The 23,282-nt window shown below is 39.1% G+C and overlaps 1 protein-coding gene across 1 annotated transcript in view; it reads left to right on the forward strand.

Moving 5' to 3' along the window:
• ADGRG6 (adhesion G protein-coupled receptor G6) overlaps window positions 1-23,282 on the forward strand; it is a 114,810-nt gene that overhangs the window by 27,497 nt on the left and 64,031 nt on the right. The window contains exon 3 of the mRNA XM_054162664.1: window positions 18,717-19,058. Within this exon, the coding sequence (XP_054018639.1) occupies window positions 18,717-19,058 (342 nt within the window). The remainder of the gene's footprint in view (window positions 1-18,716; window positions 19,059-23,282) is intronic.

Below are 23,282 nucleotides of genomic sequence, written 5' to 3' on the forward strand. Positions count from 1 at the left end.
AGTTATTCCTAAGCTACTTATTGTCAAGAGATTCTATTATTAGTTATCAGCTTTTTAATCTTCCAGCTGTTTCTTTGCTGCACCAAATTAACATGTCTGGATCAGATGACCAGGTATTAAGTTCATATTGGGTTTAATATCTGCAGATATTAAAAGATCTCTCAACTTCTCCATACTTCCTGTGGAAGAGCTATACTGAAGCTATCTTGAACCATAGTGAAGACTTCCTTGTTGGTTTGCACATACGGCTCAGTAACTTTCACTGAAGAACTTGCAGTGATTGGTACTATTGCCAGCCATACAATTACTGAAATTGATTTAATAAGTTTGATTTCATAAGAGCTAGGAGATCTGTAATTGCCTGCCCATTTGGAGAAAATAGGTATAGTCATTCTTCAACTAATGGGAGCAGCAGTTTTGCAGACCTTAGTAATGGGGTCAGCTGAAGAAACTGGAGTGAGAAGGAATACTTCTGTAACGAAGGAGCTCTTCATATAGATTGTATCTTAGTTGAGCTACTAACTGAGATTCCTTGATAGAAAAATCTAGAAGAAAACATGAGGTCACTAAATTTTGTTGACTGAACTCTTGATCAAAGACCTAGTCTTTGCATAGTGGATCTGCCATAAATCTCTCTGAAAATTCTGCAGTTCCTGCCGTGGGAGTCTATCACAGCTCCTGGCTTAGTTACTGACATGTTGAGGAAATAATGGTGTCACAGGACTGTAGCAGTGTGGATTTAAGTCAACATGACAGCATGCAGAATATAATAACCACTTGGTTATGCATGTAGGTAGTGTGAAAGGAATTGTTTTAGTTTTCTGATCCATGGTAATTAAACACTGTGGTCCGGGTGAAATGCAAGACTTCCTTTATTTCCTGTTTACACAGACTCCATCCTCTTTATTCTGTGCTTCTTAATGATCAATCTGGACTCTTGTTCCTCAGTTTTCTGACAGTGTGTCCAGCCTATTTTCTCCCATAGCCTTGGTGGTGGAGTAATTTTCACAGACCTGTTATCAAATCATTATCAGCATCTCTAAATATCTAAGGGTTGGTGTCAAGATGAAGGTGGTAGTATCTTTTTGGTTGTGCCCACTGACAGGATAAGGAACAACAGGTACAAGCCAGAAGGAGGTTTGACCTCAACATGAGAAGAGCCTTCATTACAGCAGGGGTGATGGAGCTCTGGAACAGGCTGTCCAGAGACGCTGTGGAGTCTCCTCTGGAGACATTCAAAACCTGCCTGAATATATCACGTGTGGCCTGCCCTAGGTGATCCTGCTTTGGCATAGGGGTTAGACTCAATGCTCTCTGGAGGTCCCTTCCAACCCCTAGCATTCTGTGATTCTATTGCTTGCATGAGTGAAATACTCATGCTAAAAATATTCTCACTGTGGCATGACAACGTTACGTACGCTGAGCAGTGTTTTAGCAAGTCTGTGCAACAGGTTCAAACTTACACATTGTAGTATTAATGTGCTACCCATAGAGTGGCCTGATGGATGTTTTGGAATATTCTTACTCTCAGGATCCAGTATATCATTCAGAAGGAGATAATATTAGGGGAACCACAGAATGTTAGGGGCTGTAAGGGACTTCAAAAGATCATCTAGATCAACCACCCTGCCAGAACAGGATCACCTATACCAGGAACACATCCAGGCAGATCTTGAATATCTCCAAAAGGGGAGTCAGATACAGTTCTCAGTGTTTTTTCATCAGACTTTATCTACCTTTTCCTGTTTCACTTGTGTGTAAGTACAGTGACACAATCATTTCACAAGCAAAATGTGGTGTGCCTTACCTTGTTTTCTGTGCTGCACCTTTTCTATCATGACTGTGTTACAGCTAGGACTTGCCCAACAAAAGTTAGTTTTGTGTTTTAAGCCACTTCTTGCCTTTTCTGACACCTCCTCTATGAAGGTAACATACTGTCCAAATTAGGTCTTGCATTTATAGTTTTCTTTCCCCCCGAAAAAGGGATTTCTGCATTATCTTACATTTTTATTACTTTCTGTGTTTAGGAAATTGAGGGTGACACTGTTGGAACAATTTGTCAATTTTCACTTCTTGTTTGTGCAGATTTTCTATTAATTCTGTAAGCCTGATAGGGACCAGTTTGAATAGTGATTCAAAACTAACAATGTAGATTTATGAAGTAATAAGGAGCCCTTTCTCCATTCTGTTGCCTGCTGTTTTCTGGTCAGATAATATAACCATTCATAGGGGTAGTATGCTTTCCATGTGAAAAAGTGCCAAGCTTAAGGTGCATGAATTAAGCAAGTTTTTGTGATGAATGTTGTGTGTTAAGATAATGAAGTAGGTAATTGATTTCTGTTTCAGAAGTTGTACATAGACAGCAGTCAGGTCACTCTCTGAGGCTCCCATATTTTTAAGTGTAGTTTTTCATGTTTAAGTCTATAAGGTTTGATACAAATACCACTCCAAATGGTGAGAGTATTTCTTTGCATTAAGAGTTTTGATTGAAGCCTAAAACTAGATCTGGCTGCAGATCATGAAAGGGGAAAAGCTTCTAGTAAGCCTAGCATCTTAAACTAAAATAAAGAGAATTATGTCGTTTATATGTATTTAATATGTTTAAACATATTTTCTTCTTCAAAACTTGAAATCTGTTATCCTGAATTCCCATTTTTAAGTATTTATTTGAACTTCTGATAAAATAATATCTGAGTGCCAACAGTTAGTAGAATTCACTCGTACTTGACAGGGTGATAGGATGTGGGAGACAGAAACTATATCGACTAGTCTTCCTCAGACTGCTTTTGAACACTTTACTGATAGGTTTCATTAGCCCCTGGAATGAATTTTCCATGCAGGGAAATCATTGAGGTAAGTCCTAAATGAGCTAAGTCATTGATTGGTTCATTTATGAACCTGTTTGCTGTTTGCAGATTAATAATTTACATAGCATATGTGGAGTTAGGTAAAGAGAACCCAAAGAACACTGTTTTATTTTTGTTATATGAGGTAAGTTTAAATACCTTGCTACTCAGAGCATTGTAAAGGGTCGTACTGTTAACATAATGGCATGTGCTGTAACAGTTGGCATACACTTTATATTTTGATGGTATTTATTAACTGTCACACATGGCAAATTGCTTTTCTGTTAATCATTCTGTACCATAACACAGATATTTCTCTCAAGTTCTCCATCCAGACTTTGCAGTTAACTCTTTATTCATGACTACAGGGTTGTGATTATGCAAAGATACTGACTTCTAACTGTTTGCTGCTAGCTATTTTATTGATTGTAACTGCAAAGTAAATCTACAATCAGGAGACAAAATCTTTCCCCTGTTTTGGAGAAGTATGCTTATCCTCTCCATGCTGGCATGTTTAAGCCTTTGGGCTTGCACCATTGCTTGTTCAAATGCTAGGTCAAAAATCCCAAACTTGAAGATTTTTAGTATTTGCAGAATCAGAGTAATTGTGATTAAATCTGTAATACAAGGTAAGTAATGTAAGAAAGCAGGGGGAATTGTAAGCACTCTTGGAACTTCAAAGTCAGGTATCGAATATTAGAGTTAGATTAGCATCTCTTCCATATTTGCTCTTTTTATTAAGCCTGTTTTATTTTAGATGTCAGTCAGGTTCCATCATTGGAAAGCCCCTGACTCAGTATCTTGAAAGATTCAGTCTCTGAGGCTTTGAAAATGTCAGCAATAGTAATCTTGAAGTCAAACTTGGGTTTGATTCTCAGACAAGTCCAGGGGTCAGGTGTTGGAATGGGCTTCCCAAGGAGGTGGTGGAGTCACTGTCCCTGGAGGTGTTAAAATAAAATGTAGCCATGGTGCTTCAGGGCATGTTTTAAATGGGCATGGGTCTAGGTTAATGGTTGGACTCAATGACCTTAGAGGTCTTTTCCAACTGAAACAATTCTGTTATTCTGTGATTCAATACTGATGGCAGATTTTAAATGGTTAGTTTCATATTGTTGTTAGTTCATATTTCAGGTGCAAAGTCAGAGACAATTAATAAATGGACTCTAAACAAGAAGATACATTTTTCGTTGTGGATTTTAAAAGGGCTTTCCTTGAGAACAGCTGAAATGTAATGATAAATGGTGTTGAAAATGTTGCTCTTCTAGAGAGCACCATGGTCATGAGTGATTGCTGAGCATGGATTTTTATAGAAACATTGGCTAAAAATTAACGAGATGACGATCTTAAGTTCTGAGGTAATGACATGTTGCCATGCTGGAACTTCAAAGCTTTGCTGAATACGAAACACCTTCAGAGTTAAATATTTCAGAAAAATAGTTTATAAAATAGTCTCAGACAAAAGGAATATGGGAGCAACCCAGGGCTTGGCTGTCATTAATTGAATAGTTAAGGCAATTAATGCAGTACAATGTGTTAGAGGTCAAGTGAAGGTACAATACTTGCTTGTAAATGTTAGTCTATCACCATTATTAAGAGAGAACAGTTTGTCCATTTAGTTTTATTGAAGGATGATGCCATAAAGTTCTCTCATACTCACTTCCTGCCTCATTTCAAGGAACACTGTGCACCTGTCACTATACTTCCTAATGTTTTAAAACCTCCTTAAATTGTGTCTCCAGAGTTAATAAAATACCTTTTCCTGTCTGCTTTGTATGTAAATAACAGATTCTTGAAAGAGGTTTCCTTTGGTTGATTTGCTTGGTTTGGTTTCAGAAATTGCAGACCAAGTCAATTGTAAATCTGCAGCTTTCATTAAGTGACAAGTAGTTTAGATGTTGTTTCCAAATAATGATGATGATTGCAGAACCATTGCATAAAATCAAATGAAGTTTCCTTACATGAAGCAAGTTCTGTTAGGACTAAGAAAGGGTTCTTGCTCTTATAATAACCTGAATAACTCAAAGATTTTAATTTGAAGAAGAATGAAGTTGTAACTCTATTTTCAGAATTCCTCTCTCAGTGAAGAATTTGTTTCTCCTGATATCTGAGATTGAAGTTGTTCAGTACTGCATAATTAAATGCTGCACATGTTTTGAACAAATAGAGCAGTTTAGGTTTGTAAGCAGACATATTAAAATACATCATTTCATCATCTGGAAATCTGTTCATTAAGAATTAAACAATAAAACCAAGACAAAGCATATTGAAACCAAACAGAGGGGTTTTCAAGCCAAACTTAGTAAAACCTATTGTAGTTTCCGTGTTAAAAGAGAGAATATTTTGGGGCTTTGCACTATGCAGCAATAGTTGACAAAACAGACACAGATTAGTTGTTGGTTTTAGATTTGACCCTTGTGAATTTGTTTTCTTGCTTTCAGTAAAGAAGAAAGAAGCAGAAAAGAGAAGGGGGGCACCCACTGTCCATCCTGAAGAAATCAAATACATGTAGTTTGATCAGAGTCAAATTCTTACCTTTGAAATCCATTGATCTATGGAATACTTTTCTCTAGGGAGCTGGTAGAAAAATCTAATAGAGTTGGAAAAAAGTACTGGAATGTGTAAAGAGACTTCTTGATTTATTGCAGTGGGAGTTCAGTGGCTAAAGCAGCTGGAGAACTGGATGGAGGTTACAAAAATAAATCACATAGCCGAGACTGGCAAAAATAAAAGGTTCAGGTGTAGTCACACAAAGATCAGTCATTGTAAGCTCAATGGAAGCAGTGAGGAGACTACTGACTGTTCAGTATATGACTTTTCTGTCTGTGTTCATAATGTTTTCTTTCCTTCTGTTATGTAAAGGACCCACCAGTTCAAGAGGGACAGGGATCTACTTGAGAGAGTCCAACAGGGGACTACAAGGATGATTAAGGGACTGGAGCACTGCCTTATGAGGAAAGGCTGAGAGAACTGTGACTCTTTGGTCTGAAGAAGAGAAGACTAAGAGGGGATTTAATAAATGTTTATAAATATATGAAGGCTGAGTGTCAAGAAGGAAGGAACAGCCTCTTCTCACTTGTGCCCTGTGATAGGGCAAGGGGCAATGGATGTAAGCTACAGCACAGGAAGTTCCACCTCAACATGAGGAAGAACTTATTTACTGTAAGGGTCACAGAACACTGGAACAGGCTTCACAGAGAGGTTGTGAAGTCTTCTCTGGAGACTTTCAAGAGCCATCTGGCTATGTTCCTGTACGATCTGCACTAGATTATGTGGTTACGTGGTCCTGCTCTCACAGGGCGTTGGACTTGATGATCTCCAGAGGTCCCTTCCAGCCTCTTAACATCCTGTGATCCTGTGACCAACAAACCAGGGGCAGAAATAAGTAATACAGCAGTGAAGGAATTACTGTTTTGAACTAGGTACCCCTTCATCTTTACATCCAATAAAAGCAACCACGATAAGAAAGCAGTTCTAGATGCTGTATCACTGAAGTTATTCAAAATTATAATGATTGGTTTCTACAAGAATATAGAGCAAATATCCAGGATTAGAGATGTCAAAGTAACACTGAATGGCAAAAATATACACAGGTCCCCCCTGCAAAAGATACTAGTTTGCTATATTATACATAGAGTTACTGTTCTTAGCAATGCAGAACTCCAGAGAAGCAATTCCTTATCTCACTTGTGTGGTTTTGCAGTTTACAGCAAGTCCATAAATGAAGTATGAGAGGTAAAAGCTTCAATTAGCAAAGAGGCTCTCACACCTTTCTGATCTTCTGATCCATCCACTAAAAATAGTATACAATACCTGATATCATCAGTCAGAACATCTTTTCAGTTTGCTCTGGGCAAAACTGATTGAATAGTAAGTGAATACTGAATATGTTATTGTCTTTCGAAGGTAAAGGCATGACCAATTTTCTGTGATGGTAAAAAAACCACAACCATTTTGGCTCAGATTACTTCTTCTTGAGACAGATCTATTTTTTTGTATCTTACTTAATGGGCCCAGAAAATACTGAAGTACTGAAATAAATAGCACAAAGAAATGTTGAAATAGATAGTTGAAAGCTAGTAAAAGGAGATTGGTAAGCTCTATATAAGCCTGGGGAGGTGGTGGAGTCGCCATCACTGGAAGTTTTCAGGAGACTTGATGGGGTGCTTGGTGCCGTGGGTTAGTTGTTTGGGTGGTGTTGGATTGGTTGATGGGTTGGACGTGATGATCTTGAAGGTCTCTTCCAACCTGGTTTATTCTATTCTATATAAAATAAGGTTTGAGTCAGTGTTTTCTAGTCTGTTTAGGGGACTTTGGTATTGTAGTATAACAGTGAATTCCAGTGTAAAGTAATTGTGCATGATTTCTATATCTTAAACAGCAGCAAACCACAGCTTCAGCCTCTACTGCAAGAGATCTACATCACTGACAGCAGAATTTCTGGGATAGCCCAAAAATTCTAAAAAAGCCATCCACATCCCAAATTTGGCTTATAAACACAGAAATCTTGAAGAATGTCACTGACTATCAGTAGAGTAGCCCCCTACCTTGCATTTTCCACAGATCTTTGTAAGATTTAAGAATTAAGCTGATTCAGAACACTGATAGTAGCATCCCAAAAAGGTATTCCAACACTGCTGTCTGGAAAAGAAAAGTCTGCAATTGAACTGTCCTCTTATAGGCTATAAAAATTGTTGAATGCATCATGGGTCAAATAGAGACTGTTTTGGATATTGGGTGTGTGTTGGATTTGTTGGATAAAGCACCCAGTGAAGAAGCAGTGTTTTCCACTTTAACTGCACAACCCGCAAATTTAGCAATTTCTTTAGTCTGTGTCCAGTGTATATGTAAAGCTAATATATTTGCTGTGTGCATCTTATGACTTCTATTAATAACATGACTTGTGCCCAGTTATAACATTATTTTAGCCAGTTTTGTGGGATCTGCAGTTCCTACAAATGATAGCTTACTGAAAGATTGTCAGCTCTTTTCACACCATATTTTTTGAACAGCTTCCCAGCTAAGCACAACACTTGCTTACACAAGGATTTACTCCACCTGAGGATGTGTTCCTCTTTGTAACAACGCAGCAAGTAAACAGCTAAAACCCAGCAGCCAGGACTTCTTGCTGGAGTGGACAAAAATACAGCATTCTTGATGACCACCCTTTGCAAATGACAGCATGATTTGTGATGAAGTGTAATCACACACACAGAATCACACAGACCCGTTTGAAATGTTATGTTATATACAGCAATCTTACCAAACACCTCACCTGTTCCCACTCTATCCCTTCCCTAACATCATCCTCTCTTTTATAACCTGTGTTAAGGCTATGTGCTTGTTATACTAGCCTGTATACTTACTAGTTTTGGTTTTGTTTTTTTTTTAACAAGCATATCTAAACTGTCAATACCATTCTTTGTCCCAAACTATTTCTACTTTGTGGAAAAAAATTCCAACTCAGGCCAAAACTAGCAAGTCAATTCTGTTATTTTTATAAGATTATCACAGGAATGCCAAAGAAAATATTCTTAAGTTACAATGGGTGTAACACAGGATTTTCACATTACCCCCTCCCTCTGGGGGAAATCCATAACTTTGTCTACAGTGTGAACTCCACTCATGTGGGTCAGAGCAGATTTACCCAGTCAGTATGTTTGTTTCCACTTCCATTTTTATTGGCACAAAACCAAACAACTAAGGGGAAATAAGCAGTGCAGGGCCCCCACCCTGGCTCAGAAGGTATTTTTGTCTATTGTAGCTGGTTCCCTCAATTTCTCAAATCATTTAAAACCTGCTCCAGTCACTGGTATGGTAAAGTTGATTGCTGTCAGGGGGTAGGATGTTTGTTCTAGAGTGATCAAGAGGGGTCAGAGCTTTTAGTGGCAATGACAACCCAACAGAAATACCTACTGAATTCCAGCATAAAACAGGGCTATGGTCTGTGTAGACTATCTGGAATCACACTGAATGTCTTATGATTGCTGTCTCTTAATAGAATCCCCCTCTGAGAGAGTAAAGAGCTCTGATCTTTCCACCTCTGTCACAGCATTAAGGAGTCAAGAATTCCTAGAACCATTCCATCCGAAGTCTCAACAGCCTGTGCATTAATGATGAAACCCTAAATAGGTGTAAAGTTCCAGTCCATCTATGTCCCTTATGCAAGTGATTAAGAATTACAATGTGGTTTATGCATTTAATGATGAGAAAGTAAATGACAAAAATTCTCTTGGTGTAGGCCCATGTTACGTAGTTGTGTCATGACAAAGTACAGATCAGCTTATGCTGTCTTGGTTTTCATGAAAAGACCACTGGTGGTTACTGCCTGTGTTCCTCTGTTCATGGTAAATGCTTCCTGAGTCAGTAATGTTCTATTCTGACTTCTGTTTTTCTAATCTGAACCTGAGCTTTCAAAATTAAGCTTTGCTCTTCCTGATTTTTTTTTTTTGGTGCATTATTGCTGTTACTGACCTCAAGTGTATCCTGAAAGATAATTTTGATTATCATGCTAGAAACAGGATGTAATACCACCTGTTTCTCCCGGATTTACGTGTTTGAACCACCAAGCTAGTGAGAACTGCCCTATTGGCTCCCACATAAGATACAGGAGATAGGGTCTAGTGCCCTGCCTCATGTGGCTTCTCTCCCTTTCCCACATATGCACTGGCCACCTTTATTCTGGTAAATGAGACATGCTCAGGTCTGTTCTCTGCCTCAGGCAGCTCATGCCATGCTACAGATGCTCATGGTTATAAAAACTAGGATAGCTGGTATTCAGACTGAATGTTGGCAGTGGTGCCTGAATTGTACTGGCTGCCTGAAGAAGAGCTTGCTGGACTGGCTAGGGTCAGCATCATGCTGTGGCTGCATAGGCAGTCAAGTCCCAGAGCTTGGGATCATGCTTGCCGTCAAGGTGAAGCTATTAATACTTATCCTTTGGTTGAGATTAGTTCCAAACATGAGCCATGAAGTTTACAATTCCTTACAGTTGTGTGTCATCAATTATTATATATCTGGAGATATTCAGGGGTCTTGCTAGATATTAGAAGCTTGAAAAAATGTCTATTGGCTTTCTGAAGGGTATGTTCTTTGCTTTGACGCTTTTCAAATTGGATTTCCACATGCTGACAGTATAACATAATACTGCCATTTATCAGATTTCATTTGCCACACGTAATTTTATGAAGTGCCTTGTTCTTTTTTTATAAAAGAGAATGAATTCTAGTACCATGTGACAAAAAATAATTAATTTGTTAATAATCTGATAAGTAATAAGGGTTAGAGAAACAGGAATAAGGAATGTTAAATGACTTCACAGACAAGAGTTACGCTTTCATTTGCATCTATGTATTAGCCTATGAGGAGATTTCTTTTTAAACCATTTTATTATCTTAGGTGCACCAAATGTTTCAGTCATTTAAAGTGTGTGCAGGAGGACTTACTGCATCAGCAAAAGAAGATGTGAAGCAAGCTGATATGACTGGCCAGGGCATAGTACTCTCTTTGTCTCCTGGCTTCAGTGACCAAAACCCAATTGTTGAATTATTTTGTGAGAGCACAATCTTGTCTTTGATTGAATTGTAAAAGGCTCTGCCAGGGTTATGTGCTATTTCCAGTCAGGAATATGGAGGCTTTAAATTCTTGCTGGGTACAAGGAGTGCTATACAGATGATGCAATGGGAAAGATGCAGAATGATATTTGAACTTAGTTTTAAATAGTGCTTAAAATAGTGTTTTCTTACAAACCAACAAAAAGGTAACATTTGCAAACTAAGAATAACACAGAGATGAAAAATTCTTTCTAATAGCATCTTTATTATACTCATATTGTGCAAGATGTGTTTGATTATGTGTTCCAACTCTATGCAGGATAGTTTCACTCATACAAAGCCTGAAAGATTTCTGGTTTTAAAATTAAACTGGTTATAGTACTGTTGACTCTATGCAGGTGATTTCACATAAAAACTGTTGGGTGTTTTATGTATCCTACATCCTTCAGAATGCTTTAGATAATTATTTAAACTGTACTGAGTGTCTTTTTTTTTTTCTTTTTTTTACAACCTGCACTTCACTGCCAAGTATTTTAGTCACCAGCAGTTTAGTATCTGGGAAATTTTAAAACCTCTCAAAGGTGAGCTGAAATATATTTCTCCGCACACAAGTTGTCCCAGCATAAAAGCCTGTTACTGACACCTTTGTAGAGCTGGAAATTAATATAACATCCCACTGACAAAGGGTGATGGGACAGGTTTGAACCCTGCCTAGAGGAAGAATGCCTCTAATTTTAAGTGCAGAGGGCAGGGAATAAGCGACTTTGACCTGGTGACATGGTTTTCCCCCCCATTTACTCTGCCCTGCTGAGGCTACATTTGGAGTACTGTGTCCAGTTCTGATCTCCTCAGTTCAGGAGAGACAGAGAACTACAGTAGAGAGTCCAGTGGAGGTCTACAAATATGATTATGGGACAAGAGCATCTCTCTTAACAAGGGAAGACTGAGAGACTTGGGGCTTTATAGCCTGGAGAGGAGCAGACTGGGAAGGGAACTTATCAATACTTACAAATATCTAAAGGGCAAGTGTCAAGAGCATGGGGCCAGTCTCTTTCCAGTGGTGCCCAGTGACAGAATAAGGGATAATAGACACCAACTAGACCAGAAAGCGCCACCTGAATTTAAGGAAAAGCTTTGTGGGTGACAGCACTGGAACAGGTTATGCAATATCCTTCTGGGGACATTCAAAACCCACTTGAATGGATTCCCATGCAATCTGATGTAGGTGAACCTGCTTCAGCAGAGGGGGTTGGACTACGTGATCCCAGAAGTCCCTTCCATCTTCTAACATTCCATAGTTTTCAAACACTCGCAGAACATTCATGACTGATTTAGAATTAAACCTTGCCTTTCCTGATCTTTGGGCAGTAAGTAACTTGGGAAGAAAATTCAAAGGCTGGAAGGAACTATTTCTGCAACAGTGTGATATAAAAGATCAACCTCTTGCTCTTCCCAAATTCAGTGAGCAGCAAATCTCGAATGTGCCCAGTGGGGTGGCAAGAAAAGGAATGAAGGTTATGGATTGCTGTGTGGATGTTAAATGGGTGTAAAATGGTTCATGTTAATCACACAGTAACTGGCTTTTCATATGCAACCTGTGTGTTAAACAGTGGATCTCTCTCTGTGAATGGGTGTTTGTATATGTTGGTCCAGTTATTAATCCTTTCCTTCAGAGGAAAAGAAATGATTGGAAATGGAGAGGATGGCATAGGCTTCGTATCTGCTTGGGTCTCTGCAGTACCTCCCCTGTGGTTTTTATATGGCAGCAATTACAGAATCATGCCCTTCCGTTCTGCCTTGAGGGGGCTGCAAGGATGAAGATGGGACTGTACAGTTTCAAATACAGGGCTAAAAGGCATCATTGTGCAGGAAAATTTAAACAGTTGCTGAATTTTAACTCCATGCTTAAATCCAATTGACATCTGTGAGATTTTAGTTTGATGAAGAATTTTGTACACAGTGTAGAAATGCTGAAGTAGAAATGATTCCATATTATTGTTACAGATTGGGGAACATTTACATCTGTACACAAGCAAAATCATATTTCCAACCAGTAGACCTCAGGCCTGTAATGTCATATGTGCATGGACAAACCCTCACACGCATCAGGATAAGAATCTGACTTCCCTTCTCTTTATTGCAGAAATAATCCTTTTTTGTTGCTTTCATCCTTTATTTTTGTCCTTCCTTTTGTCTGTCTTTTTTTTTTTTTTAAATTCCAGATGTTTAAATTGTTATAATTATGATTCTCTGTTTAATTTGAGTGTTGCAGTCCATGCTAACATTAAATTATGTGTAGTGTTGAGTAATTTTTATCAAAGCCAGCATATTCTGGCAATATAAGGATCTTTTGGTGAGATCAAACAGCTTCTACAATTATGAAAGGAAGTAAAGAAGCAAAAAATAAACCTGCTGTACCTCCTCATTTACACTTTCTCAGACAGATCTCATTGAAATTGTGGGTTGAGCAGAAAGCAGACAACACAGTTTGATGTGCAGAGGCTCCAGAAGAGTGCCATGCTTAATGTTTTGCATAAAATAATGAATAGGTCTTTCCTTATAACTAGCTTACAAGTGAGTAAACAGAGCATTATGTTTTGTCTATATTGAATGACATGGCACTTACTTGCAATTAATATACTCAGAATTTGCGTACAGGTATTTATGTAAATCTACAGATCCCCTTCTAAAATGATTTTTTTAAAGTGAAGATAAGTGACTGTTGAAGCCTTTGGCATGTGATAGTTGTTCTGAGTTTAGTGTTTGTGTCTCATTGGAGTAATATGGGTTTGTTTGTTCTGTAGCTATTCCAGCCCACCCACATCTTGGTGGTTTGGCCCTTCCTCTTGCTTGTCTGCAGGTGTGTCCATTGCTGACCTCATTCACCCGTCTATTTGGAGTCATAAATACATTTAACCTAATGTTTGGACATATCTCTGTTATGCCATCATTGAAATAGAAACAACCTCCTCCCCTCCAAACAATTAATTTCTTAGTATGAAACAAGAATTTTCTGCCTAATGTTCATCAAAATTGGTGTGTTTTTTTTTCATCCTCTCACAGTAAAAGATTGTAAGGTTTCACTTCTATTTTGGGCTTTGCCACACAGTTGCATCATCTCCCTGTGCTTCTCTCTTAGTTCAAAATGACCATCCTTCGAAGTGCTACCTTTTCAAATGTATGTAAAATGCTTAAAGGTTATCAGATCTCTATATGAAAGCACATTAGAATGAATTCTTCATGACTTTTTTATGTCTAAAGTGCTTAGGGACTGTAATTAAGATTTTCTGTGGTTTAGGACTGGCCTAATTCAGTCAGGCAGAGGAGATTTTAATTGTTCACTTGAGTAAAACTAGAGTTAAAATGAACTGCTTTGTTTTGTTTTCTGAAAACTCAGTCTCAGAGCTATGTAGATTTATTTAACATTTTCATATGAAAGTTGTGTCCTGTACTGGGAGAAGTAGAGTTAATTTTCATGCCAAAATGAAACACAGCAGCATTCTATCTTACTTTTATGAAGAACTTTTTAGTGGACTTCTAAAAATACCACTGATGTTGATTGAACCCATACTGGCTATCATTGGTGCCTGCTGCCACAGCCCTTGTGTATGTTGTCTTTTACACTTCTCTTAGGTGGAAAATGCTGTACAGAAGGCCTGCTGCATGCTACAAATGGTAAAAGAAAAAGAAAAATCCAGTGCAAGATGTAATATAGTGTGAAAACAAACTGGATAATACACAAATTGCAAGTGCAGTTTCCTAACTTCCTCAGCAGTACCCCAAGCTGCACTGCTTTTGCCCTTTTAAAACAATTCTTGCCCAAGCAAAATTTTACTGTCCAGCATTTCTCCAAGGTTGGGTAAGCACAGAAATTAAAGTGGGTGGAGAGGTAGAAGTCAAAACTAATGCTTGAGAAATAAGTGGAAAAGATGGAGTTTTAGGGGAAAATTATGACAATGGTGAGAAGTAGGGACATGTGGGGAGCTAGAGGAAAATACAAATATCATCACAGATTTTGGAGGCAAGTGCTGGAATATGTTAGTCATGTAAGAAGAAAGAAAAAACAGAGAAGTATGAATGTATGGGACAATATATACAGAATGTTTCCTTCCCAGATCTGAAGTTCAGTGTTACAGCTCCAAGTCTGACCATGGCTTCAGCTGCCCACAAATGGCTTGTGAAAATTACTTTCAAATTGTGTCTCTCAGTGCATACAGGCTTTGTGAGTTCTGTGCTGGGCCTCTGAAGGGACAAAATCAGTACTTGGTACAAGCTGGGCAATTTATTTTGTCCCATGGGATATGAGGGGTGGGGGTAGGGTGTGTGTATGGTGCAATTTTTAATGAGTCTCATACTGTTCCCCCTACTTCCTTAGCTTTAGGACAGTCTTCAGACAATTCAGCATGGTGTAGGAAAAACAAATATAGAGTACTTTCCTCTTCATAGAAATTAATATACATACATGTAGAATAGGCAGGAGATTCAGAAGAGATTGAGTGGTCTCATGGTTAGGGAGATTGGCAACTGTGAGAAAGGGTAGACTACTCCTGCCTTTACCAATAAGTTCCTATTAAAGATAGCCAAATTGCTTTGACCAAAAATGCTATTCTATTCTAAAATTTTCCATCAGCCACTAGATACTAATGGTTTGGATTTTCTACAGTGGGATGGATTGGCAGACTGCTTTCCCAGCTGGAGTTTTAAGTCATTGATAGTGTGCTTTGGACATATAAAACCTGCTACAACTACTAAATAGTGAAGGAAAATCAGTACTCTAATTTCTTATACTAGAAACTCAAAGTACATGGAAACTTCTGCTTTTTCCCCCTTTATCTCCATGCCTAACTTTATCCTTATATAGTGGGCATGATAGGAGGGAAAAAACCATTTCCCCTACGTTCAGTTCCCCTTCTGAAGTCAATGTGAATTGCTTAGATAACTTTGATGAAAGCTCTAACATACTCCAGAGGAAATTATTAATTTTCCTTTTCAGTGTAACATTGAAGTATCATACTAAATACTTATTCTTTTATTATAGGAGGTATGAGTCCTGCAGGGGGGGAAAAAAAGTGGTTATGAAATGAAAACCAAACTCCATGGTATTCTCATGATGGAGTAAAATTAATTGCCTGGTGAAACTTTCAATGTAGGAAACGCTGTAATTAAGTACTTGATTTTACCATATGGGGAGAGTATTCATTCTGGTTTCAGGAAGAAAAGATGAAGGGGTTTATTTGATAAAATACATGTGGAGAGTGACTTTCCTGTGGTCTAGGGTGATAACAAATCCTTGACAGGCACATTCTGCATATGTGGAATTGCTGACCAAGAATATCATACCTAAGTTTGTTCTCATTAAAATCAATAAAATATCTCAGGTTGCTTGTAGAAATATTTGTGGTGTGTATTGCAACAAGTATTCAGTATCCACAGTTCAGGACTGCTCTGGGCCAATGGGATTGCAAAATATCGGTCAGCTTGGCTGACAGCCTAAGGTTGCCACAGCATTTTTTATCTTTAATGAGGAAAAGAGGTGGTGTTTATAGAAAAATAACTGTCTCTTGAGAAGCTGTGCAAAAAGTTCCATTCAAAACCGGTCTGTTTATATATAGTTTTGTTGTTTGTTTTCTTTTCTTTTTACTTACTACTGTGGACATTTGCATGAAAACAGGATATTTCTCCTTCAAATTGCAGTCATGGACAGAATAGCTACTCTGCCAAAATGGAGCCAACCCACTTCAAAAAAGTAAACTATTTTTTTCACCAAATCTGTTTCTTCCGTGTATGTAAAGTTTAGAGCACTTATTTTCCTACCTAAATTTAGGGGCTGGGTTGGGTTGGGTTTTTTTTTGCATTAGATCTGTAAAACCAACAAAACAATATGTATATAGTAAAATGAGACTATGTTAGTGAAAAGATTAAGGTTGGGGGGGAAAAAAGCAACAGTAATATAAGTAGCATTTTTGGTTTAGTATTTACAGTGACAGAGAGCAGGGATAAAAGTATTTTTGTTACATGTACTGAGGTTTGGGGTTGTTGTCCACACAGCTTAGAAACAATGCTAAGTACTCAAGAGAAATAAATAGAAGAGCTGAGTCCTGTTTTGGCTGATGGTGATCAGTAGTACTAATAAAGGCAGGCTTCTTTTAAGAATGCCTCTGTTCCTTCTAATGAACAAATTTGACTTCTCCAGTCTTGGGTTAAATGTAATAGTCTATCAGTTTGAGAGATATGCTTTTACTGACAAGTGAAATAATTTTTTTCTTGTTTGGCAATGTTTTAGAATTCCTTTTAAATTTACTTTAAAGGCCCAAGGCTCAATGAGTGTACATTAACAGCAGTGTTCCTATACATATTTACATCACTTAACAGCTCAGTCCAAGACCATCTGGCTGCACATGGAAAGCTCTCAACTGCCCAGATAGCTCTGTGTCTTTTATTTCTTTGGCAGGAATGAGTAGGATAGTGGGTGTGGCACGCTGCCAGATCCTTCGCCCCTGTAGCCCTCATCCTAGAAAATAACAAAGGCAGGAACGTGAATCACAGAGCCTTCCAGCTGGAGGCAGCTCCAGCCAGAGCCATCTTACAGCTGCTTTGCCCTGAAGAGGCTCACTCACCCTAGACTAGGAGACTGTGGTAGCTTCTGGCTTTGAGCGTGCCTTTCTCGTTCTTCCTACTCTCAGTCTAGGGTGGCTCTCTGAAAACTGATACCTATCCGTGTGAAATCTTCTGTATTATCTCTTTATACAACTGCAGGATTTATAGTCACCATACTAATAAGTAAATGTTCCCTCTCTGGTTAATAAATGGAACAGCAGGATTTTAGAGCAGGTGAGCATACTCCTCTGACTGTAAAGATTTGCAGAGAAATTAAGAAGGAACAAGCTTCTCTTTGTCAAGTTTTCCAATGTCATGAGCACCAGTGCTTCCCAAAACTAACTGCAGATCTTTCAGACAGCCTTTTTTTTCCCTCTCATTTGAACAAATAAGCATCTCACTGATACTTTTTTAATGTAACCAACTTGTACTGGGTTCTTTACCTATTTGGGGCCATACAAATTTGTGATTTGCAAGTAATAAATTATTAAACGTCTGTGAAATAGACCTTGCAATTCTCTCTGCAGATATAAACTGCTTTTGTTTTTGCCATGCCAAAACACTATTTGAATGTGACTGAACAATATCAAGACCCAAGCAGTGGGAAGAAACACCAAAGGCTCTTTGGAGAAATCTGTTGTCTTCATTCCTGGTTTGTAGCTGCTCCATGTGTAGTTTATACTTGACAACTTTTCTACTTGGGCAACTCACAATGCGTGTTCACATTGTCCTATTTGTTTTGTACTTGTAGAACTTTACACAGGATTGGGGCCTAATTAAATGTTTGCAAAGTAATTCAGCATAAATGTGATGATTGGTTTCTTTAGTTATTGGTTGGCAATATTCAGTTTCCACCTAGTTTGTTCAGTGCTGCTTTGGCAAACTTACAGGTTTCAGCAACAGTCATTCACGGTAATTATTTCATATAACACACTAAGTAAATATATGGTAAATGAGCAAATGTAAATCAAACAAGAAAGAAAACCCTGGGGACTAGCGAGGCCTGAAGTTCTTGTGGCACAGCAGGTAAGCCAAAGTACTAAGAGGAATAGGATAAGAGTTTCTTAGAGCCTAACTGCTGCAAATATGTCAATGGAGCTGAGTCAGCATGGGAAGAATGCAGTAATCTGCTGTTGATTCAAAAGCCAGTAGCTCACTGCTACCCTTCTGGGTGATGTGGAGATCATTTGCTGGAAATGCCAATGACTAACATTCGAGGACTCTGCAGAGCTGCTGCTTCTGCTGCTCTTCAACCCATCTCTTGTACTGCTGCATTCCAGGGGCATTCCACTGGAAGCAACATCATGGCACAAAGCTGCTGGAATAGCCACCAGTCAGCATCAGACCAGCAGCTAGAAAATGTAAATGATACCAGTCATCTTTTTAGAAGTTGCAATTTAATAGTTGGTTTGCCTTTCTGAATTCAAAAGTGTTTCTTCCTCTTTGTCTGTCTCAGGTCAGTATACATAGCAGATTTGTATAGTATTCACAAACAAATATTTAGCAGCATAACTTATATTTCTTTTGTGTAGAATGTCTTAAAACATTCTTTTGCTATCCTTATTCCTCTAGAATTTTGCTCACGAGAAACCAGGCCTTTTTCTGCCTTTCTTCCGGCCGGCTGTTTGTTTTTCTGTGTAGAAATACTTCTTGTTATTGTGTTAACAATTACTTTCCTGTTGTCTTCCTGACTTCCAACCTTTCTGTGTTTTTTTTTTGCCAGCTTATGGATGCTATGACTGCAGGACGGTGCTAACTGATCCCTCTGGAGTTTTCACTTCTCCATGCTTCCCCAGTGATTATCCAAACAGTCAAGCATGCAAGTGGATCATCCGAGCACCTCATGGGTTCATCATACAGCTAACATTCATTGATTTTGACATCGAGGAGGCTCCAGGTTGCATTTATGATTCACTGACATTAGACAATGGGGAAAGCCCAATGAACCTTTGTGGCATCACTGCCAAAGGATTATCTTATAACTCTACCGGAAATGAAATGATTGTGTCATTTAAAAGTGACTTCAGTATCCAAAAGAAAGGGTTTAATGCCAGCTATGTACGAAGTAAGTAAACTCTCAAAGTATTTCATCCCTCTTAGAGATGTTAGAAGGAAATGTACTATAAGAATTAGAGCAATAATTTCCAAAGAAATCAAGTCCTCCATGAGAAGGGAAGGATGGGGAGGTTTGCAGTATAAAACTACGGTTAGCCAACATGGATTTAGGAAGGGCAGGTCCTGCCTCACCAATCTGATCTCCTTCTGTGATCAAGTGACCTGCCTGGTAGATGTGGGGAAGGCTGTGGATGTAGCCTATCTGGACTTCAGCAAGGCCTTTGACACCATCCCCATAGCAAACTCCTGGCCAAGCTGTCAGCCCATGGCTTGGAAAGCAGCACTCTGCACTGGGTTAGGAACTGGCTGGAGGGCCGAGCCCAGAGAGTGGTGGTGAACGGTGCCACATCCAGCTGGCAGCCAGTCCCTAGTGGTGTCCCCCAGGGATTAGTGTTGGGCTCCATCCTGTTCAATATCTTATTGATGATCTAAATGAGGGGATTGATTCCATCATTAGTAAGTTTGCAGATGACACCAAGTTGGAGGCAGGTGTTGAGGGTAGGAGAGCTCTGCAGAGGGACCTTGACAGGCTGGACAGATGGGCGGAGTCCAACATGATGGCATTTAAGAAGTCCAAGTACTGGGTGCTGCACTTTGGTCACAAAAACCCCATGCAGCGCTACAGGCTGGGGTCAGAGTGGCTGGAGAGCAGCCAGGCAGAAAGGGACCTGGGGGTACTGGTTGACTTCCAGCTGAACATGAGCCAGCAGTGTGCCCAGGTAACCAAGAAGGCCAATGGCATTCTGGCCTGTATCAGAACTAGTGTCGCCAGAAGGAGCAGGGTTGTCATTCTGCCCCTGTGCTCAGCACTGGTTAGGTCACACCTTGAGTACTGTGTTGATTTCTGGGCTCCTCAATTTAAGAAGGACATTGAGACACTTGAATGTGTCCAGAGAAGGGCAACGAGGCTTGTGAGAGATCTTGAGCACAAGCCCTATTAGGTAAGGCTGAGGGAGCTGGGGTTGTTTAGCCTGGAGAAGAGGAGTCTCAGGGGAGACCTTATTGCTCTCTACAGCCACCTGAAAGGAGGTTGGAGCCAGGTGGGGGTTGGTCTCTTCTCCCAGGCAGCCAGCACCAGAGCAAGAGGACACAGTCTCAAGCTGTGCCAGTGGAAGTTCAGGCTTGAGATGAGGAGAAAGTTCTTCACAGAAAGAGTAATTGGCCATTGGAATGTGCTGCCCAGGGTGGTGGTGGAGTCACCATCCCTGGAGGTGTTCAAAAAAGGTTTGGATGTGGCACTTGAAGCCATGATTTAGTTAGTCATGAGGTGTTGGGTGATAGGTTGGACTTGATGATCTCTGAGGTCTTTTCCAACCTTATTGATTCTATGATTGTCTGTTTTTTTAAATAATTTATTTTTCTTTGGAATAGAAGAAATTATATTATTCTGGGACATGACATGAATCATGGTAGAAAAACTTCTCACATGCAAGGATCTTAGGCCTAATGGTGCCTCTCCCTGCTGATTTATGCTGGAGGGTTTGGAACCAGGACGCCAGGTCAATATACCTGCAGAGAGACATTGAAAGGAGAGCGTGAGAGGGAACTTAGCTCAGCCAGAACATGCCTCAGCCATGAGGCACCCAACAGTGGGGAGGACTTTATTCACAAGGCAGAACTTCTCAGGGATTCTTCCAGGCTCTAGGAACAAACTCCCAGGGATGAACTAGTGTGTTCCAGTTCCTTGACCTTTCTTTCCCTTCTTTAAATACATGGCAATGCTGAGATTTTAAAAAGCCTAACAACTGGGGGGAAAATGCTCATGTTTTTTCCCCTAGAACATGACAAATGAGATATGATTGGTGTTTCCTTTGTCATTTAAAGTGTTAATTACAAGTTGCTCTGACATGATGGTAAAGGGCAGGAAGGCAGTGGAGACCATTAGGGGGTGATCATTTACAGGCCCTATCTGCTACTCACCATTCATCCACTTCAGAGTTACAGTTTGCAGTTGTGAACAGTAGTCTTTCTTGTGTCAAAATTACACGCCTTGGAATGAATACTAGTATTGCTTTGAGCATTTATATTACTGTAGCATACACATTCTGTTGATTGACTGGCAGCTGTAGAAATACAGAGCACAGAGATTTGCAGTTATCTCTTCAGTTACAAGTAGATCCTCCCTGTGATTTATTTTGATTTTAATGTTTATATATTTATATAGATACCATATAGTTTAAAAAATGAAGATAGCAACCCCTGGAAATCATAAGGCAAAGGAAGTCCTCATTGTGCCAGCAAAATTTGTGTGCTGTTCTAAAAAGAAAAAAAAAAAAAGATAACATCAGAGGAGCTAAAAATATTTATTTCTACTGAGATCCTTTCATGCTGACAAAATGAATGCAGTAGTAATTGTAGGAGCACCTATTCTTTTCTGAAAGTGGAAGCAAATTTTCTGAAAGGGGTCTCTATTTGAAAGTAGCAGCTTTTGCTGTATTGTAAGAAGTTGTAATATCAGGTGGATCATAAAAAATTTAAATGCAATCTGTTCATGCAAAATTATGTATTTCTTTATTTCTGTTTAATATTTTTTGATTATAAGGGATAAGATGACTTACAGCTGGAATTGAAAGATTCAGTACTGCCCTCATATATTTAATGAGGAGGAGAGGAAAAGTCCACAAATGCAGTTAGAGAACCACTTGTGTATATATACATATAGGTGATGCCAAATGGAGTTATACCTTGCATTCACGGATTGCACTATTAAAGTTAAATAGTCTTGGAAGATAATCTTTCCTTTTGAGTAAGGCAGCTGCTCCCCAGCTTGAGTAATGATATCAGTGACCTTCACCAGTGACATATTTTAATGGTTCACATATGCGCTACTTTGGAAACTCTGTTAAGGCTTGCTGTTAAGCATCTGCTGGATTTTCTTTCATTATTCCAAATCTATAACTCTAACCTGATGTCTTGATTTTGACTGTGGATGCCAGAAGAGCTGGCTTCATGCATATGTGGCAAATTACAACTGTTTTCTGCTTATTGACCACGGTCTTGCAGTGTCTGTAACACTGGGTTACAGACAAAGATCATGGCAATGTTTAACCTAGCAATGGATAAAGAAAAGGAGCTTGGTAAAACAATGATAATGTACTGCTTTCATGTTATAAAAGGACACACATATACAAATTATGATGCAGCTGCATGGCAGATGTCAATACCATGTTCTCTTGTCCCTGTAAAGAGTTCCCGAAGTCATCAGGGAAATTGCACACCCCCTCAATTCAGGTCCCCAGTGAAGTTTCAAAGCTCCCTTGTCAAGCTGATGCCACTGCAATTACTATAAACATGATAGCTGGGCAAAATCATTATTTCTCCCAAAGTGAGGGGACTACTGTTTTTATTCATATTTAGCTTCTGTTTCTCTGAAATTATCATATGTAAGAAATAAAACTAAGTAGTTTTTTCAATCCTGTGTTTTACAGGGTAATGCAAAGTTGGAAAGTGTATTCAAAGAAACACAGCAATTTGCTATATAGTATTTAAAAATACATTAATGGTACAATATGTACACAAGACAAAATATATGTGGGGAAAGACAAATATAAATGAGTGAGTTTTGGGATGGAATTAGCCAGGAATAGAACAGGTTTTGTGTGACTGCTTAGTTTTATGTAAGAGCAGTTTCAAACTGAGTTTCACAGGGCACATCCTGTTATCCACAACAAGCTGACCACCCACACAAATGTTGACTTTCCTCATTGTCACCTCCTGCAATACACCAAGAGGAGATGGATAGACTAGATCCTCAGTAGCAGTAAATGAATGCAGCTTTGCTAGTCTTAGGGGAATTGTGTCAATTTACACCATCTGAAGAGCTGGCATGTTAATTATAAGTCACTCAGTTACTAATTAATAATGATAAGTAGAAGTCACTCAGTTACCAAAAGGAGAGGAAGGAGAGCTAACAGACCTCTGCTAGTACAGAAATGCTTGGGACAGTGTCACATAAAATTAACTGACAGCTGAGTAGTAGTGCAGCAGCCCAAATTAAAAGCACAATTCAGCACAGTAGTAGCAAGAAAAGGTCTCAAGCAGCTATTAGGTATATACACACTTGCAGGTGTCATTAAGGTTAATGCATTTCTTCTAGCATCAGAGAAGGAGCAGATGAAAGCAGTGAAGCTAGGAACAGATGAAGCCACCACTTGAGCACTGAACCATGCTGAAA

This window comes from Dryobates pubescens, chromosome 6, assembly GCF_014839835.1.
Source record: "Dryobates pubescens isolate bDryPub1 chromosome 6, bDryPub1.pri, whole genome shotgun sequence".
In the NCBI taxonomy this organism is placed as follows: domain Eukaryota; kingdom Metazoa; phylum Chordata; class Aves; order Piciformes; family Picidae; genus Dryobates; species Dryobates pubescens.